The 25,386-nt window shown below is 41.9% G+C and overlaps 2 protein-coding genes across 5 annotated transcripts in view; both read right to left on the bottom strand.

Moving 5' to 3' along the window:
* Window positions 1-4,322, bottom strand: part of LOC123997825 (DENN domain-containing protein 4B-like) — a 49,258-nt gene extending 44,936 nt beyond the window's left edge. For 2 of the 3 annotated variants that reach the window (XM_046302405.1, XM_046302407.1), the window contains exon 1: window positions 4,015-4,321. The gene's annotated coding sequence lies outside the window, so the exon portion shown is untranslated. Of the gene's footprint in view, window positions 1-4,014 lie in introns of all 3 variants that reach the window. The other variant, XM_046302406.1, reaches the window with a different exon arrangement.
* Window positions 4,323-7,769: 3,447 nt separating this feature from the next.
* Window positions 7,770-25,253, bottom strand: LOC123997821 (CREB-regulated transcription coactivator 2-like). 2 transcript variants are annotated; one of them, XM_046302399.1, is made up of 14 exons: window positions 24,851-25,252; window positions 21,782-21,883; window positions 21,464-21,577; window positions 21,172-21,233; window positions 20,009-20,077; window positions 19,530-19,630; window positions 19,300-19,326; window positions 19,030-19,159; window positions 17,953-18,191; window positions 15,523-16,001; window positions 14,254-14,826; window positions 11,455-11,529; window positions 11,116-11,323; window positions 7,770-10,841 (listed from the first exon to the last, which is right to left on the bottom strand). In XM_046302399.1, the coding sequence occupies exons 1-14, from the start codon at window positions 25,022-25,024 to the stop codon at window positions 10,642-10,644; spliced, it is 2,553 nt and encodes an 850-aa protein (XP_046158355.1). In that variant the 5' UTR covers window positions 25,025-25,252; the 3' UTR covers window positions 7,770-10,641. The 2 variants fall into 2 exon arrangements, with proteins under 2 accessions (XP_046158355.1, XP_046158356.1); XM_046302400.1 differs by lacking the exon at window positions 20,009-20,077 and having other exon boundaries at window positions 24,851-25,253.
* Window positions 25,254-25,386: the final 133 nt, after the last annotated feature.

Below are 25,386 nucleotides of genomic sequence, written 5' to 3'. Positions count from 1 at the left end.
GGGACCGAGAGACTGAAAAACAGCTTCTATCTCAAGGCCATCAGACTGTTAAACAGCCACCACTAACATTGAGTGGCTGCTGTCAACACACTGTCATTGACACTGACCCAACTCCAGCCATTTTAATAATGGGAATTGATGGGAAATGATGTAAATATATCACTAGCCACTTTAAACAATGCTACCTTATATAATGTTACTTACCCTACATTATTCATCTCATATGCATATGTATATACTGTACTCTATATCATCGACTGCATCCTTATGTAACACATGTATCACTAGCCACTTTAACTATGCCACTTTGTTTACTTTGTCTACACACTCATCTCATATGTATATACTGTACTCGATACCATCTACTGTATGCTGCTCTGTACCATCACTCATTCATATATCCTTATGTACATGTTCCTTATCCCCTTACACTGTGTATAAGACAGTTTTGGAATTGTTAGTTAGATTACTTGTTGGTTATCACTGCATTGTCGGAACTAGAAGCACAAGCATTTCGCTACACTCGCATTAACATCTGCTAACCATGTGTATGTGACAAATAAAATTTGATTTGATTTGAGTCATCTGTAAGGAATGAATGGGCAAGAATACATGTTGAGGATTACTGACAGCATGTCGATGTTAAGCTCAATTGACATGAGCAAATTGTTATTTTAACAACAGGGGTTTGTAACACAGCAATGTTTAAACATCAGGAACATATAGCGAGGCCATGTCATGAAACCAACACTATACAAAACATTCCATGACATAGCTTTCACCTGGATTCACCAGGTCAGTCTATGATCCCTTGTTGATGTCACTTGTTAAACCCACTTCAAATCAGTGTAGTTGAAGGGGAGGAGACAGTTTAAATAAGGATTTTTAAGCCTTGAGACATGGATTGTATATGTGTGCCATTCAGACAGTGAATGGGCAAGACAAAATATTTAAGTGCCTTTGAACAGGATATGGTAGTAGGTGCCAGGCGCACCGCACCGTTTGTGTCAAGAACTGCAACGATGCTGGGTTTTTCACACTCAACAGTTCCTGTGTGTATCAAGAATGGTTCTCCACCCAAAGGACATCCAGCCAACTTGACACAACTGTGGGACGTAATGGAGTCAAAACGGGTCAGCATTCCTGTGGAACGCTTGACACCTTGTAGAGTCTATGCCCCGACGAATTGAGGCTGTCCTGAGGGCAAAAGCAGGGGGTTGAAACTCAATATTAGGAAGATGTTCAGCCTAACTGTTGTAGAAGATAACATTGCATGAGCATTCCAAAAATCATGTTTATATGTTTAGCCTACAATTCTCCCTGCCAACAGATATTTGACCCTAAACATCACCTATGAACTTTAAACAGCTCTATTATTGGTCCCTATTCAATATCAGCACAAAAATTGCTACTGGCAAATTATTTTATTCCATATGCTGAAACATGAAACATTTGTTTGAAACATTGTAAATGGGGAAGAATATCCAAACAACCGTATTGCCAAAATGATAAGATAAATCAAATCAATGACAGATGTGAGGAGGCAAGATGCATGACGCTGTCAAAATAGTAACGTTGCGCATTGAGAGTAGAGGTCGACCGATTAATCGGAATGGCCGATTAATTAGGGCCGATTTAAAGTTTTCCTAACAATCGGAAATCGGTATTTTTGTGCGCCGATTTTAAAAAAAAATTTTTTATACCTTTATTTAACTAGGCAAGTGAGTTAAGAACACATTCTTATTTTCAATGACGGCCTAGGAACGGTGGGGGTTAACTGCCTCGTTCAGGGGCAGAACGACAGATTTTCACCTTGTCAGCTCGGGGGATTCAATCTTGCAACCTTACAGTTAACTAGTCCAACGCTCTAACCACCTGCCTCTCATTGCACTCCACGATGAGCCTGCCTGTTACTCAAATGCAGTAGAAGCCAAGGTAAGTTGCTAGCTAGTATTAAACTTATCTTGTAAAAAAACAAACAATCAATCATAAATCACTAGTTATAACTACACATGGTTGATGATATTACTCGTTTATCTAGCATGTCCTGCGTTGCATATAATCGATGCAACATTGGGGGATGATTTAACAAAAGCGCATTTGCGAAAAAAGCACAATCGTTGGACGACTGTACCTAACCATAAACACCAATGCCTTTCTTAAAATCAATACACAGAAGTATATATATTTAAACCTGCATATTTAGTTAAAAGAAATCCTGGCATAGCACACACCCCCGCAAGGATAGCTCAGATATTCTGGTCCGGGCAAGGAAGCTTTATTTATATAGTTATTTGAGATTAAAAATTTACATTTTGGGGGGGGGATCATAATATTTATTCATCCTTTATTTAACTAGGCAAGTCAGTTAAGAACAAATTCTTATTTACAATGACAGTCTACCCCGGCCAAACCAGGACGACGCTGGGCCAATTGTGCACCGCCCTATGGGACTCCCAATCACAGCTGGATGTGACGCAGCCTGGATTCGAACCAGGTACTGTCTCTTGCACTGAGATGCAGTGTCTTAGAACGTTGCGCCACCTGGGAAAATATTTGTTTCAAAATACTTTCATTATTACTAATTTCCATGTCGGCTCTATGCCTAGAAATGCCCTTGTCCGGTGCATAGGATTCCAATTTCAAACAGTCCAAAAAGTGTTACAAAATATAAATTTAAACTGCCAACACTGGACATTAACTGAAAAATGTTCTTATGTAGTTTCTTGCAATATCCCTCTGTGACTTTAAAGAATAGCTCTCTCAAAACTGTTATTCCTAAAAGATGTGTCCCGGGGTTTGGTTAACTCCACCAGATTTCTCTAAAATTCTAAATTAAATCAGGAATGAGCAGGGTCAGCATAAGGACTCCTTATTCATGTCCTCATTACATGTAGTGCAACAAGAACACTCATTGTCTGTAAAGTTATCAACCAGAATCTGTCAACTGCATCTGCTGATATATTATTTTTTATTCTAATATGCTACATTTAGCTAAGTTTTAGAATCATAAAATAACTGTGGAAAAACAAAATTGATACGGTCTGTGTATACCACTTGAAAAGACGAAAAACGTACTATTCTATTCTGTAAAAAACTCCAGATTTTTGTCTGTCAACTCTATCAGAACGCTGAAAGATCAGACAGAATGGGTGTTTTTAATAGAAAATTATTCATTTTACAAAATGCATGCATCTTTTTTTTGAGACAAATGCGCCTGTCTTGAATGTCTGTCGTCAACTCCGTCAATATTTGAAGTCAATTTTTTTCTGGTCAATATTCTGAATAAATATTGCTCGGACCTTGAGGGGCCCACGAAACTACGCTACGCGATTTGTTAATCCCATATCGTTGTGGAAAATGAAGCATTTGCATGATGTAGGTATGCTTAATACTCAAGCAGAAACTCGATAAATGCACAATGCATTTTCTAAATCCACAAAGTACCATGAATGGACAACACAGTATATGAGATGGCAAATGCAGAGAAATGCGTTCCAATGCAAAACATGATGCACGCGCAGTACAACGTCAAATATCCTTGATCAATGTCCGCGCTGGCAACATATTTTAACATTTTGGACTAGGGGCAGGGAGCACCGGGCGATGTAGTATTACTACCAACCTTTAATTGCTTTAAAATCGCTTGTACCATATACATTTTGGTCAGTGCTTGGTACCACTCACTGGATCACGACACGGGCCAGCATGAGAAATAGCCTAACGTTACACACACACCACACTGTTTTATCGTTTCGCACATTGGCCGGTTAGCGCAGCACTACAGCCACAGATACTTTGGTATTTTGGCTAACAACTATTACTGTGGGTTTCGAATTTTAAAAACTCGAGGGGGGGTTTGAGTTGTCACCATACCTGAATTGTGTGACATTAACCCAGAGCAGAGACAAGCATTAGCTAGCTGACGTTACTTAGCTTCCTAGCTAGCTAACAAACAAAATATTGTGGGGACACTAACGCTACTACCACTATTTAACTAGCAATATAATTTACCTTGTAATCCTTGCTGGCAGTTCCGATTGCTCACTTTGGATATCATCCTGTTTAGGACATATTTAGCGTTTAGCGTCCATGTTTCTAATTAGAGCCAGTGCAGATGTCTCTCGTATAAATCCGCTTCTTGCTAGTTGTGAGGTTAGCTGCAAACAGCTGCTTCGGTCGAGATGGGAAACTAAAACACTCTCGTACTTCCAGTGCTAGACTGAAAGAGCTCTCAGAACATTGCGCTACTATTTTACTAATACATACAAACTAGTTATTAATTTGTTCAACACCCTGCCGTCTATTGTTGTGCATTTAAAAACATGTTTGCTGTGGCAATATTCATTTATAAAACTAAAAGGAAATTGCGAGGGTAAAAACAATTGGTGGACACCCCCGCGTGCATGCAGCTGTTGGGTTTTGTTTACAGCTGTCACTCTACTGGAGACCAGTGAATCTGTTATGACAACGCGGATAATAATACAATATAAAACCAGCCTTTTGACAGGATTTTTTATTTTTTGTAAAATAATGTTAAGGTACAAATTTTCTTGTTAGGTTTAAGATGCAGTGGTTTAGGAACAGTATTTACAACATACATGGGTTCCCTGGATATTACAAATTAAAAATGTAAAATAAACATTTAAATGTATTCCTCTGAAAACGCAAAATACATATGGTTTTGACCCTAAACATAAAGCAAAAATGTTTTTATTACAACCGTAAAATACACTGAACACACATAACTTCACTGTTCAACAGCAACCCCTACTGGCAATGTTATTGCCGTGCATGGTCTTCAACTACAATGTTATTGCATAAGACAGATGCTGAGATCTATGAAGTTGTGAGCGCAGAGCCTCCATGTAGTCCTAAAAATCGGAAATGAAACCACAGGTTCGTTCAGCCGTTCCTATAGTGGAAATTAATGAGGTTTGGGGCTAAACGCCGCAAATAAGGTCCGAGGTTAATTAACATCCTTTGATGATTGTATTTGCTTTGTTCGATGAGATGTGTCTGTTAACATGACCTTTATGAATTATGAACCCTTTATGTGCTTATTTTGATTACATAAATGCTTAAAAATTCAAAAAAAAAATTTAACTTTAGGTGATGAAGATGATCTCATAGAACAAAACGTAAGATCACACAGGCCTTGTTTTTTGTATTTATCAAAACAAACTCCAAACTAATTTCTCCATAGGCTTTGGCCAACAAGACATGGAGTAAGCCTAGCTCCATTAGTGCCTACAAAAAAAAAACACATTACTATTGCTCTTTATAAGCATGACAGCTGAAACATCAAATTGCAGCTGTGAAGAATTGCCAAGACTAGACAAATTCACTTGGTATAACTAACTAATACTGAGGGGGAAAACATAAGAGCAAATATTTCTCCTTTCCTCAGTAACTCAAAACTGCAGTGTACACATTCAAACTTTAGGATACACATGATAATTGTAGTCTATGGCACTGCATCACAGTGCTAGAGGCGTCACTACAGACCCTGGTTAGATTCCAGGCTGTATCATAACCGGCCGTGATGGGGAGTCCCATAGGGCGGTACACAATTGGCCCAGCGTCGTCTGGGTTAGGCTTTGGCCGGGGCAGGCCGTCATTGTAAATAATAATTTGTTCTTAACTGACTTGCCTAGTTAAATAAAAGTAAAATAAAAAACATTTAAATAATTGCCTGAAGAAAATTTTTCAACAAGCCAACTATATTGGCAAAGTGACCGATATCTCTCGGAGGCATTGCATAACATTGTCACAGATTCTAAATCAAACAACTGGTAGAGCAAACATGCGTCACCATGGACTAATCAAGCAAGACAACCAATGGCGGGCGTGCTCTTGGGTTTTTAAATGACAAAGTGCAGAATAACAGTGAAAACAATAAAATTACTTTCTCTGCATTTCAAGTCTGTTCTCACACCAGGTGAAAATGGAGATCATATAATCATCACACCTCTCGAGTCAACTGCCAGCGCTGACCCTGAAACTAACTGGTACTTCATCAGAATACCCTTCAGACCCAATCTAAAATATACTAGCCACACTTACATGATTCCTTCTAAACAGACAAGACATTTCATCCACTCTACCCTACAGTCCACTTAAAAAAGGACTCATTCAAATCTCCATGATATAGCCTATCAATTCAAATATAATTTCAAAATAATCTTTTCAGTTTTGGTTGGGAATGGTCCACAGTGCAGAACTAAACAAAATCTGAAAATACAGGAAACCTGCCACAGAAAATAGGGAACACAGGACTAAGCAATGCAGAAAAACTTCTAACACTTTCAAATATGATTTTCACACTAACTTGATATTTTTTATACCTCCTCATTAATGGCTAAATTGGAAATGCATTATTATGACTCTTCAAAATGACTTGTTGTCTTACCAACACCACCAGCCTAGTAAGAAGCAAGATAAACTCAGCAAAAAAAGAAACGTCCTTTTTTCAGTACACAGTCTTCAAAGATAATTCGTAACAATCTAACAATCTAAATAACTTCACAGATCTTCATTATAAAAGGGTTTAAACACTGTTTCCCATGCTTGTTCAATGAACCATAAACAATTACTGAACATGCACCTATGGAACGGTCGTTAAGACACTAACAGCTTACAGACGGTAGGCAATTAAGGTCACAGTTATGAAAACTTAGGACACTAAAGAGGCCTTTCTAATGACTCTGAAAAACACTAAAAGAAAGATGCCCAGGGTCCCTGCTCATCTACGTGAACGTGCCTTAGGCATGCTACAAGGAGGCATGAGAACTGCAGATGTGGCCAGGGCAATAAATTGCAATGTCCGTATTATGAGAAGCCTACGACTTGCGATACAGGGAGACAGGACGGACAGCTGATCGTCCTCGTAGTGGCAGACCACGTGTAACAACACCTGCACAAGATCGGTACAGCCAAACAACACACATGCAGAACAGGTACAGGATGGCAACAACAACTGCCCGAGTTACACCAGGAACTCATCATCCCTCCATCAGTGCTCAGACTGTCCGCAATAGGCTGAGAGGCTGGACTGAGGGCTTGTAGGCCTGTTGTAAGGCAGGTCCTCACCAGACATCACCGGCAACAACGTCACCTACAGGCACAAACCCACCATTGCTGGACCAGACAGGACTGGCAAAAAAGTGCTCTTCACTGACGAGTCGCGGTTTTGTCTCACCGGAGGTGATGGTCAGATTCGCGTTTATCGTTGAAAGAATGAGCGTTACAACGAGGTCTGTACTCTTGAGAAGGACAGATTTGTGGGGTTGGGGGGTCCGTCATGGTCACAGCATCATCAGACTGAGCTTGTTCTCATTGCAGGCAATCTCAACCCTGTACCTTACAGGGAAGACATCCTCCTCTCTCATGTGGTACCCTTCCTGCAGGCTCATCCTGACATGACCCTCCAGCATGACAATGCCACCAGCCATACTGCTCGTTCTGTGAGTGATTTCCTGCAGGAAAGGAATGTCAGTGTTCTGCCATGACCAGCAAAGAGCCCAGATCTCAATCCTATTGAGCATGTCTGGGGACCTGTTGGATTGGAGGGTGAGGGCTAGGGCCATTCCCCCCCAGAAATCTCACAGCAAGAACTCGGAAATCTGGTGCAATCCTTGAGGAGGAGATGCACTGCAGTACTTAATGCAGCTGGTGGCCACACCAGATACTGACTGTTACTTTTGATTTTACCCTCCCCCTCTCCCCCTCTGTTCAGTGACATATTATTCCATTTCTTTAGTCACATATCTGTGGAACTTGTTCAGTTTGTCTCAGTTGTTGAATGTTATGTTCATACAAATATTTACACATGTTAAGTTTCCTGAAAATAAACGCAGTTGACAGTGAGGACGTTTCTTTTTTTGCTGAGTTTACGTCGAGGCACAACATTGGCTCACAGTGGTAAAAGGAGACTTTGCAAACCCACACTATTACTGTTGGATAGGGGGCAGTAGTGAATGGGTTTTACCATAGGTTTGATACTCAAACCACTTCAACCACCACTCCTGTCAAAAAAGATTTGCATTTGGCTCATATGATCCGTGTAAAAGCAATATGGTTGAAATAAAGCATACCGGTAATTAGAGGTAATTCAATATCTGTCAATAAGGGGGTTAAACTCTATGTTAGCACAACTTCAGAACAGCACTACTTCATTTTAGGATGGATGTTACCACCAATCTATGATGTAACAGTTGCATACAGCTTTCTATATCCAAATTGCAATGCTTGTGTTTATTAAGTCTGTCAAACATGGCCTCTTTCAGTCCACACTGGAAAGAAGGGCTGATTTCCATAACCTTTGTCATTATGAAAGTTTAACGATATTATCTCAAGCACTAACTTCCTGTTGCTGCCACACAATGTCAAACTTACAGTAGTCTTCAGACACCAATATCAAACATGGTCATATTTTGCTTTGGTGACAATTTAAAAACCAATAAAAAAGCCCCCAAAAATTAGTTTAAAAAAAATGTATTTTCACTACAATAGTATGATGCAAATGTACTACTTGCAAATGTACTAAATAAAAAAAAATGTATTTGGCAACTCCCAGACAGTCACACGAGACATGCACAATAACACTTTGCATAGCAAATGGACTACATTTTTCAGAACCTGTTGCTTTTCAAATCATGCAACCGGTTTCAGGGTGTTGCGGAACCAAAAGGCTTCTCTTCTCAAATATACTCTCAATTATTTATCCATTTATATACAAAGGCAGACCACCTTTAATTAAAAAATAAAACTTCATAGTAATAACTACTTTGTTACATAAAAATATGTTACTATAATCTGGCTCTGGCAAGACAGGTGCAGCAGGTGGGAGGGGTTAGAGGTGTCAATCACAGTGGCTAGGATTACCTGACTAAAACGGACACTAAAGCTCCAAGGCCTTAGGATAGTAGTAGCAGTTAAAATATATACTATGGCAAAAATGTTGCTATGCATTAGTCTACTTGGTTTTGGCCTTGCCATTTCCCAATTACTCAATGATAAAACATACAACTCCAATTCATGTAATTGAAATGTATTGAGGGCTTTTCCTTTTCCTCTGCCTTTTTCATATCAACAATGCCAATTCTCTTGATGGAAGGCAGACACTTTGTCAATAGCACACATTTAAAAACAAACAGTCCCTAGTTGCTTTAAAGGAAATGTGCAGAAGAGGGTAGGTCTAAGATCTGAGCAGAAGATAGCAGGCACACAGGGGTGGTACATAGCAAAAGGTCCTCAGCTTAAACTTACTGAGAAGCTCAATGGTATAGAAGCAGGCTGGCAGAATGGCAACAGCTGTCATGTTGGGACATATAAAAATGTTTAAAAAAAGAATACAAAAATATTTTGTCACACACCAGACAGGTGCAATGAAATGTGTTATTTTCTGTGTTGTTTTTTTTATAGACAGGAGAGTTGGATAATGGATTCTGTGGACTACTTGGTTCAATATGAGGGCAATATCCTTAGACGATTGATTTAGTACATTTTTTTCAATTAGGAACCATCAAGACAATTCAAGTTAACAGACGTTAAATGAGAAAGGTCCATTTAGCTGGGTCTTGAACACAGACACAGTGATAATCTTACAGACGGATATGCCGTCCAGACACTAAAATGAATAAGTGCCAACTTGTCCCAAGGGACTGAGAAAGTCACCTCTCCAAAACAAACACTTTCTTCTCTTGTCCGTTGAAAGACTGAACCATATCTGAATTATAGCGAGCAAGGCCCTCCATTGAATTACCTTCACCAAACCTAAATAAAATGGAAACACTTAATGACATGTCGATTGGCAACTATTGGTTGAACAGTCTCTGGTTGGGTTGATGTAATCCAGATCTACTGTGTGTTCTTGCAGTAGAAAGATGGCGAACATGGCCGATATTCCAGCCTCCCCATACTGGCGTTGGAATGATGGAACACAGACAGACAAAGCCGAAAGACCAGTCGGGAAAGTCCTGTCTCATAGAATGCATATGGTATGGTTTTTAAGACGGCATTTTCAAGTGTAACTGACCTCATGCGTGATCCCTGCGTTTATGCATTATCCGAAGTGCATTTGTTTACATGCAGATAAGACTCGTACAAGCTAATGCCGATATTTTCTTTTTTTCTCTTAAGCATCACAAGTGCATTTTCGATAACTGCCTGGATGTAGTGGAAAGAACCGTAAACGAACTTGCTCCACCACTGACATGTCAGTCCTGTCCTCCAACCTTCCCCACCACCACATCACCTCACAAAAAGCATGTGGAGAGGTCCCCACTAGACCAGGTGCCTCCAACTCTGGTTCTGGAGAGCATGTAGAATTCTATTCAAGCCCAGCACTAACACACCCGATTCAAATAATCAAGATCCAGATTTAAGATTGACAAGTGTATTAGTGCTGTGGTAGAACAACAGCCTGCTTCCCAGTTTCTCTCCGGGACCAGTCAGAGATCCCTGCACTAGACTGTCCAAAACCTCCCACCTGCCCTTTTATTCGCAGATGCTGTGGTTGGGTCAATCGCCAAGAAGGGGGAAACAAAGCAGGGCTCAACCCCACCTGTTCCACTTCAGTCTGGGGTCGTTCCAACCCCCTTCCCTCCTCACTCCTCCGTATCCACTCCTGGGGGAGGGTCACTTGAGGCGGTCGGAGCGGAAGGAGTCTTCCACGGCGGGGTCGGTCAGCATGAAGTCCCCGTCCAGCATGCCCAGCCCCTCAAGGGCCAGGGGGTCCATCCTGAGGGGGTCATCCAGAGCAAATGAGTCCATCTCAAACCCTGGCACGTGGGACAGGGCGCTGGCGATCTCCTTGGAAAGGCCCAACGAACTGTCTCCTGGTGAAGAAAGAAAAGAGAGCTAGTAATACATAATAATAAATGTGCCATTTAGCAGACGCTTTTATCCAGAGGGACTTTCAGTCATGAGTGCATACGTTTTCGAATGGGTGGCCCCAGCGGGAACCAAATCCACAACCCTTTACATTGTAAGTGCCATATTCTACCAACTGAGCCACTCAGGGTTAGTGTTAGTTGTAGTTATAATTATGTACTTGGAAAGCATTTCTCTCCTACAGGGGAGTAATAGCTGAAGTGGTAGCCCAGATCTCACCTGTGAGGATGATGTTAGGGACGTTGTGGCATCCCTCTCCCCCAAAGTTCTGGTTGTTAAGGTGCTGCCTATCCCCTGAGTCGTGAAGCTCCAGGAAGCCATGGTTGGGGTGGTAGGATTCCTCCTGGCCTTTTCTACCACTCCCACAGCCCAAGCCACCGTGGTTGAACGACAGGCTGTCTCCCGGAGTCTCCATGTTGAATTGAGACTGAGACAAAACACCAAATGTGAACTCAGGCAGACAAATACAGTACAACAGAACTCGGCAATGAAAGCAGAGGTGCAGTAGTCAATACAAATATGAGCCTGAGAGAAATAGCGTCTGCAGAAATGGTATACCTGCTGGTTCTGTCTGGAGGCGATCTGCAGGCCCAGGTAGGGATCATCCAACAGAGAGTTTAACAGTAATGTGTCCTACAACACAAAACACAGGTACTTTAATATAAAGACAGAACAACACGTCATACCAAGTTATGTTGAGTGACATCACCTACAACTTGACTGTAGCAGTGAAGTGGGGCTTCATTGATGCTACAGGCCAATTTCACTGTGGTCCCAATGTCACAGCCCTTCAGCACACTTAAAGACAGTCAGCTCTCTGGACTGCTATTAATAGAGACATTCAACAACAGAGCCCAGGATCCATTTCACCTCACTTGGGCATGACATCAGCGTTCCCTCAAGTTTCACACACCGCATTCTGCAGCTAAAAAAATTGTGAGCATGTTCAAAGTCAGAAGGATGTTGTGAAACAAATCTCCAGTGGCAAGTTATGGAACCAAGTTGAGACTTGAGTGAGCATTGGAAATGTATTGAGAAGCTATACAGGTCCAGGAAATGTGAAGCCTCAAGTAGGAAATTATTGAGCCACAGTTATAACAAGATGGCCTCTTGAATAGCCTAAGTTCTGTTTTAAATACAGTACCAGTCAAAAGTTTGGACACACCTACTCATTCAAGGGATTTTCTTTATTTTTACTATTTTCTGCATTGTAGATAATAGTGAAGACATCAAAACTATGAAATAACAAATATGGAATCATGTAGTAACTAAAAAAGTGTTAAACAAATCAAAATATATTTGAGATTCTTCAAAGTAGCCACTCTGCCTTGACAACTTTGTATTCTTTCAACCAGCTTCATGAGGTAGTTACCTGGAATGCTTTTCCAACAGTCTGGAATGAGTTCCCACATATGCTGAGAACTTGTTGGCTGCTTTTCCTTCACTCTATAGTCCAACTCATTCCAAACCATCTCATTTGGGTTGAGGTTGGGTGATTGTGGAGGCCAGGTCACCTGAAGTAGAACTCAATCACTCTCCTTATTGGTCAAATAGCCCTTACACAGCCTGGAGGTGTGTTGGGTCATTGTCCTGTTGAAAAACAAATGATTGTCCCACTAAGCCCGAGATGACAAGGTAAAAATCTGTCGTTCTGCCCGAGCAAGGCAGTTAACCCACTGTTCCCCGGGCACCGAAGAAGTAGATGTCGATTATGGCGGCCTCCCACACCTCTCAGATTCAGAGGGGTTGGGTTAAATGCGTTAGATACATTTCAGTTGAATGCATTCAGTTGTACAACTGACTAGGTATCCCCCTTTCCCTAAGCGCAAATCAGATGGGATGGCATATTGCTGCAGAATGCTGTGGTAGCTATGCTGGTTAAGTGTGCCTTGAAGCATCCCCACACCTCCATACTTCACGGTGGGAACCACACATGCAGAGATCATCCGTTCACCTACTCTGCGTCTCGCAAAGACACGGCAGTTGGAACCAAAATTCTCAAATTTGGACTCATCAGACCAAAGGTCAGATTTCTACCGGTCTAATGTCCTTTGCTCATGTTTCCTGGCCCAAGCAAGTCTCTTCTTCTTATTGGTACCCTTTGGTAGTTGTTTCTTTGCAGAAATTCGACCATGAAGGCCTGATTCACACAGTCTCCTCTTTACAGTTGATGTTGAGATGTGTCTGTTACTTGAACTCTTTGAGGTGCAATCTGAGGTGCAGTTAATTGCCGATTTCTGAGGTGCAGTTAACTCTAATGAACTTATCCTCTGCAGCAGAGGTAACTCTGAGTCGTCCTTTCCTGTGGCAGTCCTCATGAGAGCCAGTGTCATCATAGCGCTTGATGGTTTTTGCTACTGCACTTCAAGAAACTTTCAAAGTTCTGGATTGACTGACCTTCATGTCTTAAAGTAATGATGGACTGTCGTTTCTCTTTGCTTATTTGAGCTGGACTTGGTCTTTTACCAAATAGGGCTAGCTTCTGTATACCACCCCTACCTTGTCAACACAACTGATTGGCTCAAACGCATTAAGGAAAGAAATTCCACAAATGAACTTTTAACAAATTGAAATTCATTCCAGGTGACTACCTCATTAAGCTAGTTGAGAGAGTGTGTAAAGCTGTAATCAAGACAAAGAGTGGCTACTTTGAAGAATCTCAAATATAAAATATATTTTGATTTGTTTAACACTTTTTTGGTTACTACATGATTCCATGTGTGTTATTTCATGGTTTTGATGTATTCACTATTATGCTAGATGCTAAATAGTAAAAATAAAGAAAAACCCCAGAATGAGTAAGTGTCCAAACTTTTGACTGGTACTGTATATCACATGACAGCAGAGTAATGTGTCAAGTGTAAAGAGATGATATTATACTATTTGATACTTGAGGATGTCACACACTAAGAGGCTGAACAGTGATCAATTTGCATGGCCAAATGTATAAATCAATTAACTGATTACACAAATATGCAATACAAAATAGTGAGCTAATTCTAGCTAGATGACAGAGTAAACTCCTTAAAAAAATATGTCCTGGTGTGACCAGAAGCCATCAGGCTGTCACTGGTTATTGTCTTGATAATAACTGTACAGATGATTACATCATCCGGATCATTCTAGTTGACCTCAGTTTCTATCATAACCAACGTTTACAATATTGCGCTTGCTTTAAACACCATGCGTTTATAAAAACATCAAGCCATGGTGGCAGTCATGCCCCTCTGCCCCAGAGAGGCGAGGTAGGTTAACTGTGACGGACCGATAGTAGGAGGACATAGAGGAAATTGTGGCTTTATTGGGCCAATTGGTGGCAGTGTGTTGTGTGTATGGGCTAGCACTGACTCCACTCACGTTGTAGAGGCCCAGGTCTGTGGCCAGGGAGTGGCTGATGTGCTGCAGCTGGGGAAGACTTCCCTGCTGCCTTTGCTGCTCCATCTGCTGCAGTTGGTCTTGCTGGTCCTGTTGTTGTTGTTGTTGTTGTTGCTGCTGCTGTTGTTGTTGTTGTTGCTGCTGCTGGGTTGACTGCGGGTCTTGCGTCTGCAGGCACTGAGAGTTCTGGCCCTGCTCACCCTGCTTCTCAATTTTGACCGACACCCTATGGTGCTGCTGCAGGTGCTGCATCTGCTGGTTCTGGGCATTGCACAGGTTCTGCAGGTGCAGCTGCTGGAGGGCCTGCTGAGACTGGGCACATTGCTGCTGGTGCAGCTGGTGTTGCAAATGCAGCTGATGGTGTTGATGCTGTTGTTGATTTTGTTGTTGCAGTACCACGGACGGCTGGGAGAGCTGTTGTCCTACCTGAGAGGCCTGCTGGGGCTGATGGGATGCTGGAGGACCTGGCTGATGAAGCTGCTGCTGGGGTTGGTTGAAGGGGTAGGGAGGGAGCCTCTGGTCCATAGGGAGTTTGCTGGTGTCCAGAGGGACACCCTGGGAGGAGATAAACACATTGATTGGAAATGGAATACGAACTCAATTGGCATGCAGGTCGGCCAATGTTATGGTGCCGTGTAGGCTTGGGCGGTTTACTGTATAAACTATATATACACCAGGGTATTTTGAAATACTCATAGTATGATTTTCAATACCGTCAAAACAATTGGGCAATTTTTTTCATCAATTTGAATATATATATTTTTTAATACCTACAGTCAACTTGTGCTGTGGGTTAATAAATATAGCAGCATCAACTACCCTTGCATGCTGACGAAATGGGCAGTTTAGTTAAAAACTAGCAGTATTTCAATCTACTCGATTCATCATAATTAGGAGTACAGCGCCATCTCCTATTCCTGGATAGATGTACGTTTTCCGAGCCATATCTCGCGCTGGCTCTGTGGCGTCCACATTCTGGCATAGCACAGTTCCAACCAGAGAGAAGTAATTCACGTCTAGTCAGGTTCTTTAGGCTAACTAAGTGGATAGCTTGCAAGATCAATATTCTTGGTTACAGCAGAGACAAATCCCCTCCTGGATCAAGATCCCTGACATCTACTATTTGTGTTGTGTGTGCAGCACAGGAACGGCACGAAGGTATGAACATCTGGATACTGCCCAACCCCAGGGCAGTGCTTATTCTGGCCTGTGATTAAATCATGGTAAAAGGAGAACGTAGGTAGACATTACCTGTGTTATGGAGGACAAGTTAGGAGAGATGGTGGGGGAGAACTGTTTGGAGTGGTGTCGGCGAGACTCCCCTCCCATGGGTAGGATCAGAGGGGAGAGCTGAGCTCGTCTCCGTGGCAACGTGCTGAGAGGCGACTGCCCCTGGCTAGTTAGCAGTGGTGAATAAGAGGAGCACGAGCCGGACCCTCCCACCCCGCTATTGTAACTAGGGTTACTGGATGCGGTGTGGAGGGACTGGCCACTCAGGGAGGAGTTGCTGAGGGAGGAGTGCAGGGATTGGTTGCTCAGGGAAGACTGGAGGGAGGGGGAGGAGCTAAGGGAGGACTGCAGGGACGGGTTGCTAAGCGACGAGTGCAAGGAGGTGGAGCTGAGGGAGTTTGGGAAGGAGTGGCTGCTGAGAGATGATTGGATGTTGGGGTTGCTTAGCGAGGACTGCAGGGAGGGGTTACTGAGAGTCCCCTGAAGAGATGCCAGGAGACCTGTTCAAATAAACAAGACCGATAAAACAGATTTGAATAAAGAGCTACATAAAATAATACACACATTTTCAGTCCTGGTGTGAAAAGTTGTGGTAATGAGTACATAGACTGAACAAAAAAATAAACGCAACATGTAAAGTGTTGGTCCCATGTTTCATGAGCTGAAATAAACCATAGCCGAAATGTTCCATTTGCACAAAAAGCTCTCAAATTTGCACACAAATTTGTTTGCCATTGAAAAGGAGTGGGACAAAAATAGTACAGGCCACAATCAACAGCCTGATCAACTCTATGCAAAGGAGATGTGGGAAATGGTGGTCACACCGGATACTGACTGGGTTTTCTGTTCCACGCCCCTACCTTTTAAGGTACTTTATCTGTGAGGAACAGAAGCATATCTGTATTTCCAGTCATATGAAATCCATTGATTAGGAATTTATTTCAATTGACTGGTTTCCTTACATTTCAAATAACTAAAATCTTTGAAATTGTTGCATGTTCAGTGTAAAAGACTACAAACATCTAAAATTCAATGAAAATGTGTTGCAACATTTCATCGTTTTAACATTTAATATGACAAACTGCAAACACAGTTTGTCTCCTGGCGATCATATCAGGAGGTACAACGCTAGCTCAGTCCCCTGAAGAGGCCCTGATCTGCAGGGTGCATCTCAAGAGTCAAACTAGGTTTCCTTTCATCATCTCCTATCCTTAATTTGCACTGATGTGAAAGAACTAGAATAATACCAGCAAATATCTGGTAAGCATTCACCATACTGTTTTCTCAAGAGACGAGAAGAGCAAGCCACCTCAGACTATTGACATGCACCCTAGGCCTTGCCTCTTGACTGAAGTTAACATTACCTGTGTGTGGTCAGCCAAATCACCTCAACACAGATAAGGTCAGTACGGCCATATAAAATATGTTTAATTTCTTTCCTGATTGCAGTTAGTTAATTTGACACATTCCGTTGAGTTTTACAGGTCACTGTTTCTGCGGGATTTTTTCAGGCTTTCATACTCTAAATGACACTTAAATTGAAAAACAACTAAATAGGATTTTAAGTCCACAACAATGCTTAAACCATGTTAGGAGACCACTTTTGAGGTCTGGGAATTGTTTTTGAAATTTAGATTTTGGGGTGTAGTTACCCTTTAATTCCATTGCATAGCTAGCAAGAGGCAGTTCAGCTGTGTTTTTGTTACGATAGTTTGCAAAACAAACACCCACTGGACTGATGCAAATAATCATGATATTCTGCCAGATAGGCATAGGCTTTGTTGTTAACATTTAATGTAGGTTTTTGGGAAAGCTTTTCCATCTACCAGAAGACTGTTTCATTAGCATCAACGGTAATAGCTACACAAAGTGGTAACTGCGCGCACCACACATACACAGATGGGGGAATTCTCATTGCCTCTTCAGAAATTTGCAGGAAATACAAATCACTGATGCATTCTGTTCATGTCTTATGATAAACCTGGGCTAATTAATAAATGTCCAATACATTTAGTTGACTCCCTACTAAGTTCAATACATTTAGTTGACTCCCTACTAAGTTCTATACATTTTTTTTATATTGTTGAATTCCGTTTTGTCTGGATTCTCTGATTCTGTGTGCATCAGGGATTTTATAGGGCACGAGGACAGCTACTTTTGCAGAATGCACAGCCCTGCACTTTACCTCCACTTTCTAAATACATCTTACATGCACGCACCCACCTAAATGAATATTGGCCTGTCTCCCTCTTGCACCAACACCCACTAGCTTCCTCCGTTTGAGTCACAACTTAGACATTTTAACTAGTGTGACGGAAAGGGTTGTATTGTTCCTAGCATGCCTGCATGAGCGCACACACTAACATACACGCAAGAGAGAAGTGCTGAAGATCAACATGGCACACACACACACACAAGCTTCAGCCTCTGTCCCACAGTACCTCCCTGTACCTGGCGAGTGGCAGAAGGCATTGCTGGCATTAATGCCCAGCTGGGTCAGGGTGGAGGCCAGGTTGCCCGTGCTGCTGCCCCCACTCAGGGACGAAGGGTAGCCCGGCTCATCTGGGTCCAGCGGGGTGGGCAGCGGTGACGGGAAGTGCAGGCTGGAGAGGTCGGGCAGGGAGCCACCCGTGTTTAGGGCTGAGGGAGCATGGGGGGTGCTGGACTGCTGGTCAGGGGAGGGGAAGATACTGGAGGAGGAGATGGAGAAACTATTTAGATAGACAAGAGAAACCACAGTGGTGTCTCCCATTCGTCAAGAATTAGACACTGGGGCGTGTGATTTATAGACTGGATGACCTCAGCGTCCCAGTGCTAAACTGATCCACACCCAACAGCAGCATCCATACACACGCACACACAGACAGAGAGAGAGAGAGAGAGAGAACAGAGAAAAATAACAGAATAGACCAAGAGGGGAGAAAGTGAGCGAGAGAATAAATTACAGAGAGAGAACGAGAAAAGAAAAAAAAAGAAATGGAGAGATAGAGAGCAAGCGAATGAGGAAAAAATAATGTCCACTACACACACGTTCCAATCTAAACCCCAGCTATGAGAGAAAGATAAAAGAATGCGAACGAAAGTCATGACGAAGAAGAGGAGGATAGACAAACAGAGGAAGATATTTCAAATGGATGTTTCAATGGAAAACAAAATGGAGCTTGAGCTTGAGGCTTTTACATCAGCAGAAAGTGTTCAACAGAAAATCAGCCATGCATTCATATGTCATACCTGAGGGCACACGCTAGCCATAGTACAATACTATGTCTCCTATCAGACTCCCCTCCATATATTGCTGCTTCACATTAAACAAATTGAATTAATGTAAGCAGCAACAACAAATTACATTAAGGTCTAAATGAACTCACAACATCGCAGGTTCTTAATAACTGTGTGTCTGCACAAACAGAATTCTGTAGATAATTGTGTGCAAACTTCTAGAGCCACAGACATTTTCACATAAGTTATTCTCTCCTGTGAGAAAAGCTGTAGAAATGACTTGGATGTGTTTCAGAAGGATTTACTTACTTGATACCGGGAACTTCACAGGACTTGGGTCGAGAAGACAGCAGGGGCAACTTCTTGGTGTCCCAGGGCTTAAGCAGTTTGCCCTGATCCAGAATGTTCTCCTCAATGGGGGGAACTGGGTACGGAAACACTGTGGATGACAAACAACATGATCACAAATCAATGTCTCCAAGTCATAAGGACTTTTTTTTCCATTGTCAAGATTATTTGTGGTGTGTTTAAAGTAGGACAGAATTGTTAGTGTACAGCGAGTGTGACTGTTAGACTCACTTCTTCTCCCCTCTCCTTCACTCTGACCTAGAGGAGCACAGAACACAGAGAGATACAAGTCAGAGTACCAAGGCAAACTGGGAATGGGCTTAAGGCACAATCACACTTAAAAAAATTATAACAATATGGTAATTTTGCAGACACTCATCTCAGTGGCAAACCCCCAACTCCCACTCCGATGTGTTAACTACACACATATGCTGTTGGTTTAGTCTTTAGTGAGTCCTCACCAGTGAGTCTGCCCTGAAGGGTGAGTGTGTGTCCATTGTTGAAGGGGTCTCCTGCAGGGGGGTTCATCACACTGGTGTGGAGGGCAGAGTCTGAGTTGGTCCTGCATAGAGAAAAAGGCATCAGGAGAGGAGAAAGATATATCCAGGGGGTCTCCTTCCATTGCCACATCAACCCACATACACCAAACAGGAACCAACTACTCAAGTCAATCCATGACTCATTAGAAAAGTCCTCCGGTAACCACATGACATCACTTTTGTTTCTGCTCAGCCACAAACTAACTCCATCCATGATATATTGGAACTCAGGCTTAAATATAAAAAGGAAAAACTCATTCAATATACAAGCTCTTGGAAGATCTTTGAATGGCCATATCTTGCACTGGCACAATCGTCTATTAATGTCTTCCCCAGGACAGTAAGTTGATGCCCTATGTTGAGGGGGAGAAGAGAAGATAGATGGATAGGGTGGGATTCACCTGTTGAGTGCCATGGTGGGGAGGCGAAACAACTGGCTTTTGTCTCCTGGGAAGTTGCCCGAACAGTTCCTTTTGTGATCAACAACAAAAATGGCCATTATTCTCCAGAGAAGGATTAAAAGAGAGAAATAAAAGAGTGAAGGCTTGGTACGAACGGCGAGCATAGGAGGCGCAGAGATAGAGGGAGGAAGAGAGGGATACTGACATTCTACAGAACACATGGCCCATCCATAGATGCTGTTTTTTGGATACAGAGAATATTGAGTGAATTGAGTGCATTTGTGGGTGTGTGTTACTGCATGCACATCTGCACAAAATGTATGCATTCACAAGAGTGAGCTTGCACTCATGCGTGTGTGCTCATGTAAGACTGGCTATTATGAAAGAGGCTGTTAAATTCTCTGCTAAACTGGGGTCTCGCAGCGATCAGTTCACGTCAGTTGAATTTACAAAGATGTTTATCAGTGTTTCCAGCCCCAGTGCTGATCTGGAAAGAATCAGACAGACTTGTGCCAAATCCACCACAAACAAACTTCAGGAGCAGCTCCCTCCATTCACCTGATTGATGGAGGCTATTTCCCAAAGCGCAGCATCCAAGCAAGCAGGGATGAGAAACGCTGGTTTAGAGCGGCCTTCATTTCATTCATGCATCAACGCTGCTTTATAAGTCATCTCGACATGCCTTTATTTTTTCAGAGAATAAGATAAAACTGAACTGTTAGGAGGTGTGTAAGAGTTGTATAATTTCACGTCAAAGCCAGTTTCCCTTTCTCAAAGAGTTTGTCCTTTTCCATTTAGCAGAGAAAAAAAAGAAAAGAAAAAGAAAGAAAAAAGAGGATTGGCAAGAAGGGAAGAGGTGCGAGTTTCTTTCCAAAACTTGAAGGAAAAAAAGAGTAAGTGTATTCGGATGCCAGAAAAAAGGGAGGAAAGTGGAGAAAATAAAACAACAAAGTTCTGAAAAGCAACTAAATTCAAGGCTATGAAGGAAAGCTCAAATCAGGTGTCTTGTTAGTCAGTCCCAATCGCGTTAGCATGCATTGTTACCGCGAGACCAAGCTAAAATGCTGCAGAGAAAAACAACTAAGCACAATACATCAAAAATAAAGCAGGCTCCCTGAGGACACCCATGTCTCTGCAGATTGGGGTCCACTCCAGATCATTACCTTCTCCAACTGGTGTCCGGAGGCGGGGACAGATAGGCTGAGTTGTACGGAGAGCTGTCCACCTGAGGAGCACACAAGTTAAGGCGACAACTAAATTGTTACACTTTTTACTCTTCTCATCCACAATCAGAGATTAACAACAAGGGATTTGGTCAGCACAACACAGAAAATGACAAAATAATATATCATCAAAGCAGTCCTTTGCCTAAGTAGAGCAAAACTCTGGATTATCTCCTAGATTGTGCAACAAGGTCTGAAGATGTTCTGGTCTCAGAGGTATTGTGAAGGATACTTGTTTCCTGTAGGGACGCCCTGGGGAGATGAAGCGTCTGTCCCTCTGGACCCGCTCTACCAGGCCGTGGTGCCGTGTGGAGCGACTGGAGTCCAGGTTAGAGTGGAACAAACCCTAAGAGAGGGGGACCGATGATGGAGACAAGTAGGAGAACAGAGAAACAAAGGGAGAGAGGATAAAGAGGGTGCAAGAGAAGAGGGAGAGACGCCATGGTGTTTAAATTGGCGTCAAGTGATTGTATGGATAGATTTTTAGGCTATATATTAATGTGGACCCACACACACACACTGAGGAAACAAAAAGGTGAACCTTTCTTACCTGAAAGTCGCCTGGGTTCCTGCCGATCTGATTAACATTGGGTAGGGAGCCCCCATAGTACGGGCCCTGGGTTCTAGCCAGACGCACTTTCTGAGCCTGGATCTGGAGAACAAAGAGGAGATGAAGACTTTATGAATACCTAATGTCTTTTGTAAGACAAACTGTAATACTTGTGCCCTTGACATACTTCACTGCTGGATTGCTGCATAGCCTACACAGAGACAGAAACCACATCAGTGGATTGAGATAATCAAGTGGGTAACAAGATCCTCAAGAGTTTGTTGTTGTGTGCTTTATCAGCTGCAAAGCTGTGGTTGTCCCATGTCACGATAGAATGTTTGAAATGAGCTGGCCGGTTCTTTTAGTAAGACACTATCTGGCCATTTTCATTAATGACACAGGCAAACATCTTGGTGTCTTTTCAGACCTTGTTCTTTTGAGTAAAAGCTTGACATTCATGCAGTCTCTCAACCTTTAAAACAGACGGCAGTGAGTTCATCATTGTAAAAAGAAAAAAAGAAAAAAAAAGACAAATCATTCACAGGGAAAACCACAAGTATTGAGGAAAAGCTGTTAAATTATTATTTCTAAGAAAAATAAGAACTTTGAAAACAGTCACAAAGCAACAATATCCCCACCAGTATATTGGATATTGCTAATAACACCCAGGAGTTGCCTAATACATTCCAAGTAGAACAAAACATTTCCAGTGAGAAAATACTGCTTTGTGTACCTCCCTAATGTGACATTGTCAGTGTAAAATATTATGACAGCAGAAGAATGAGACAAGGTCTTCATAGGATTTAAGATTAAATCTGCCCTTACAAAGTTCCCTTCTGAAAAGTATTCATATGAACCACTACTGTTCCAGCATACAAATAAGATAGGTTCGTAAAATATGACAGTCGGCCTATCTAAAAATGTCCAAAAGCCTTAAAGCCTGAATCCTTCATTGTGAAACTGTGATATTACAACAACAAAGAAGTTAACAGTTTCTTTCCCCTCTGACATCACTGCACGAGCGATAGAACAGCAGAATATGTCATACAATTTTTTCTATGGGTGACGCGACGCTCCTCACCTTCGCTTCGTCAACAAAACAAAAGCAATAACAACGGCCATGGGGCGGAAGGTGGCGCTGTTTCCCCTACTGCAGATTCCATCTTTAAATCCCCTTTCTCTTTTGCAGTCGAAGACTATTTAAGTAGCTAGCGCTTTCAGTATTCCTTACACTGATGACAATATGAATTCTCCACACATATACAGGTTGTACAACCAAATTGATTCATAAATACAATGAATGTGTAATGCGAAGTGGGTAAATCCATGGTAACGGATTTACACAGACTTTTAACAATTTCCACTGAACATTTTACAAAAGCACATTTACAGGATGGGGGTCCAAAGTCTGGAAACAAATAAAACTGAGTGAGAATTTACCATAATTCTGTTACGAAACTTTGCGCCTGTACAGTTTTTAAAGTAAAATGTTTTTTTTTATCTACTGTGAAAATTGTTCAAAGTAGTCATCGTGCATAGAATTGTATGGTTTGTTAAACTTTTAAATCAATGGTTTTTGTTTGGCATACATTTTAAAGTGAAGTCTCAGCGTAATTCTGCATTACTCTACTCTACATCAGTTTCACAGCATGCTCCGTCTCCATTTACCGGTAACCGCATGCCTGCCTTGCTATTAGGCTGACCACCCTGACAAAAAGTATATTACATGGGGAGGTTGTAAAGGACAGGACTCAAAGGAATTCCCAGAAACGACAGTGGTTGAGATGGCAAAGGGGAATTACCATGAATGAAGAAAGTGGGGTGGTATGAGGGGTTTGGATGAGTCAGTGTAAGACTTGAGCCCTTGAATGTGCTGCCCAACAATTCAATTTTGGAGGGTGAGTCGTCACTGAATTTGATTTGCCCACTCTTCTCCTTTCTATTCCTCCAACTCAGTCTGTATCACAGTCACCTCAAAATATATAGGATATTCGTAGAGGGGGGATATTCTGGCCATTATCATGCTTCTAAAAGATTGAATGTTCAAAAAAATCTATGTTGAATTCATTAATAACCAAATGATTCATTAGTATCTGTTTGAAAAGCAGTTCAAACTTTATTCACTTCAAATGGACAGATCCTTAGAATGAACCCTGGGGTGTATTTATTATGTCTTGCAACGGAAACACGCTAAAGAATCAAACCTACACGAACAGCGCAAACGATGAAAAACGGGGCGGGACCTACCTGAATTTGTCCAATAGAAACTAGTTTTCGTTGAACAAAAATGTATATTTGGAGTAAACGGTTAACGTTGCTAAACGCTTTGGAACAGAATCGGCGTAATTAATACAGCCGTGGAGTTCCTATAAACACACCATTTTGTGAATGTTAAACTCAGTTGAAAAATAATGGAGTGGGTTGCAGTTATGCCAAGAGTTTGCAATCTGTTCTGCTGTGGTGGTTGACAGCAACCACTATGTGCCACTTCACTTGATGCACCGTCTGTCTGACCAACTAGTTCGCTAAACACTGAAAAACTAACGTTAAGCCAAAACATGGCTGTTAACTAACATTATCAACCAGTCACACAGTTCAGCAGGTTTGAAGATGTATTAAAACAGTTAGTTATAACTAACGTTACAATGTCTCGTTAACATTAGCTTGCTAAGTTGTTAGCAAGCCAACGTTAAGTAACGTAACGAACTAGTTAACATTAGCTACTGAATTTGAAATACTACTTAAACACATATGGCTAACTTAGGGCTAGCTAACTAGTTTATTTACGCTAACTTTAGTTAACTAGCTAGCTGGTTCGCATTACACTTTTGACAAGTTAGATAAGATAGCGATCAACATCGTAGTTAACGTTAGATAGGTGAAATAACTAGAAAGACATTCAAACTCCAACAGATAAAGGCAAATCGTGGATAACGTTCATTCTTGCCTAGAGTTATTTCGCTAAACTTCTATTGGTTTATCATTTTCGTATTTTTTGTTTACCCTCTTGACAAGCCCCGGGCCTGTACTTACTCCAGCTTTCCTCTCCTGCCTCCCCCTCCGACTTACCCTGGTAGAGGTGATATCCATCATAACCTCCTGAAAAGCAGCAGTCTCTTCAGCCTGACGTTGGGTATGTAGAGCTATTTTCTCGCTAAATTTTCGAGGGTTTGATGCCCCGGACCCAGCACCCGAACTGGGTCCTGCTCCGGGTCCACAACCGCCTACATCCGTAGCAGACATATTTGCCAAACGACTTCACGCAGTGGGATGATCTGACTTGTCACTAACGTTAGTTACTATAGCCACAAAGTGATACGGGCCGCCTATTTCTACAATTTATCTTCTTAAAATGTGATTTTAAACCTAACATTAACACAGTTAACCATAAATGAAGACCAAAAAGTTATTTTTGTTTTCATTAATTTGTACGACAGACCATTTGGACTTTGTAGCTGTGGTAACTAGCTAGTCGAAACCATCTGACTTGGTGGGGGGGGAGAAAGTGAGCGCCCAAGCCAATCTGGGGCATGTAGTTTATTTTTTTTTTTTTATGTAAGGCTAGGTCAACACATAAATTACAGTACTGTGTAATGGATATGGAT

The sequence above is a fragment of the Oncorhynchus gorbuscha genome, linkage group LG15 (genome assembly GCF_021184085.1).
Source record: "Oncorhynchus gorbuscha isolate QuinsamMale2020 ecotype Even-year linkage group LG15, OgorEven_v1.0, whole genome shotgun sequence".
Lineage (NCBI taxonomy): Eukaryota > Metazoa > Chordata > Actinopteri > Salmoniformes > Salmonidae > Oncorhynchus > Oncorhynchus gorbuscha.
This window is presented reverse-complemented; position numbering and strand designations above follow the sequence as displayed.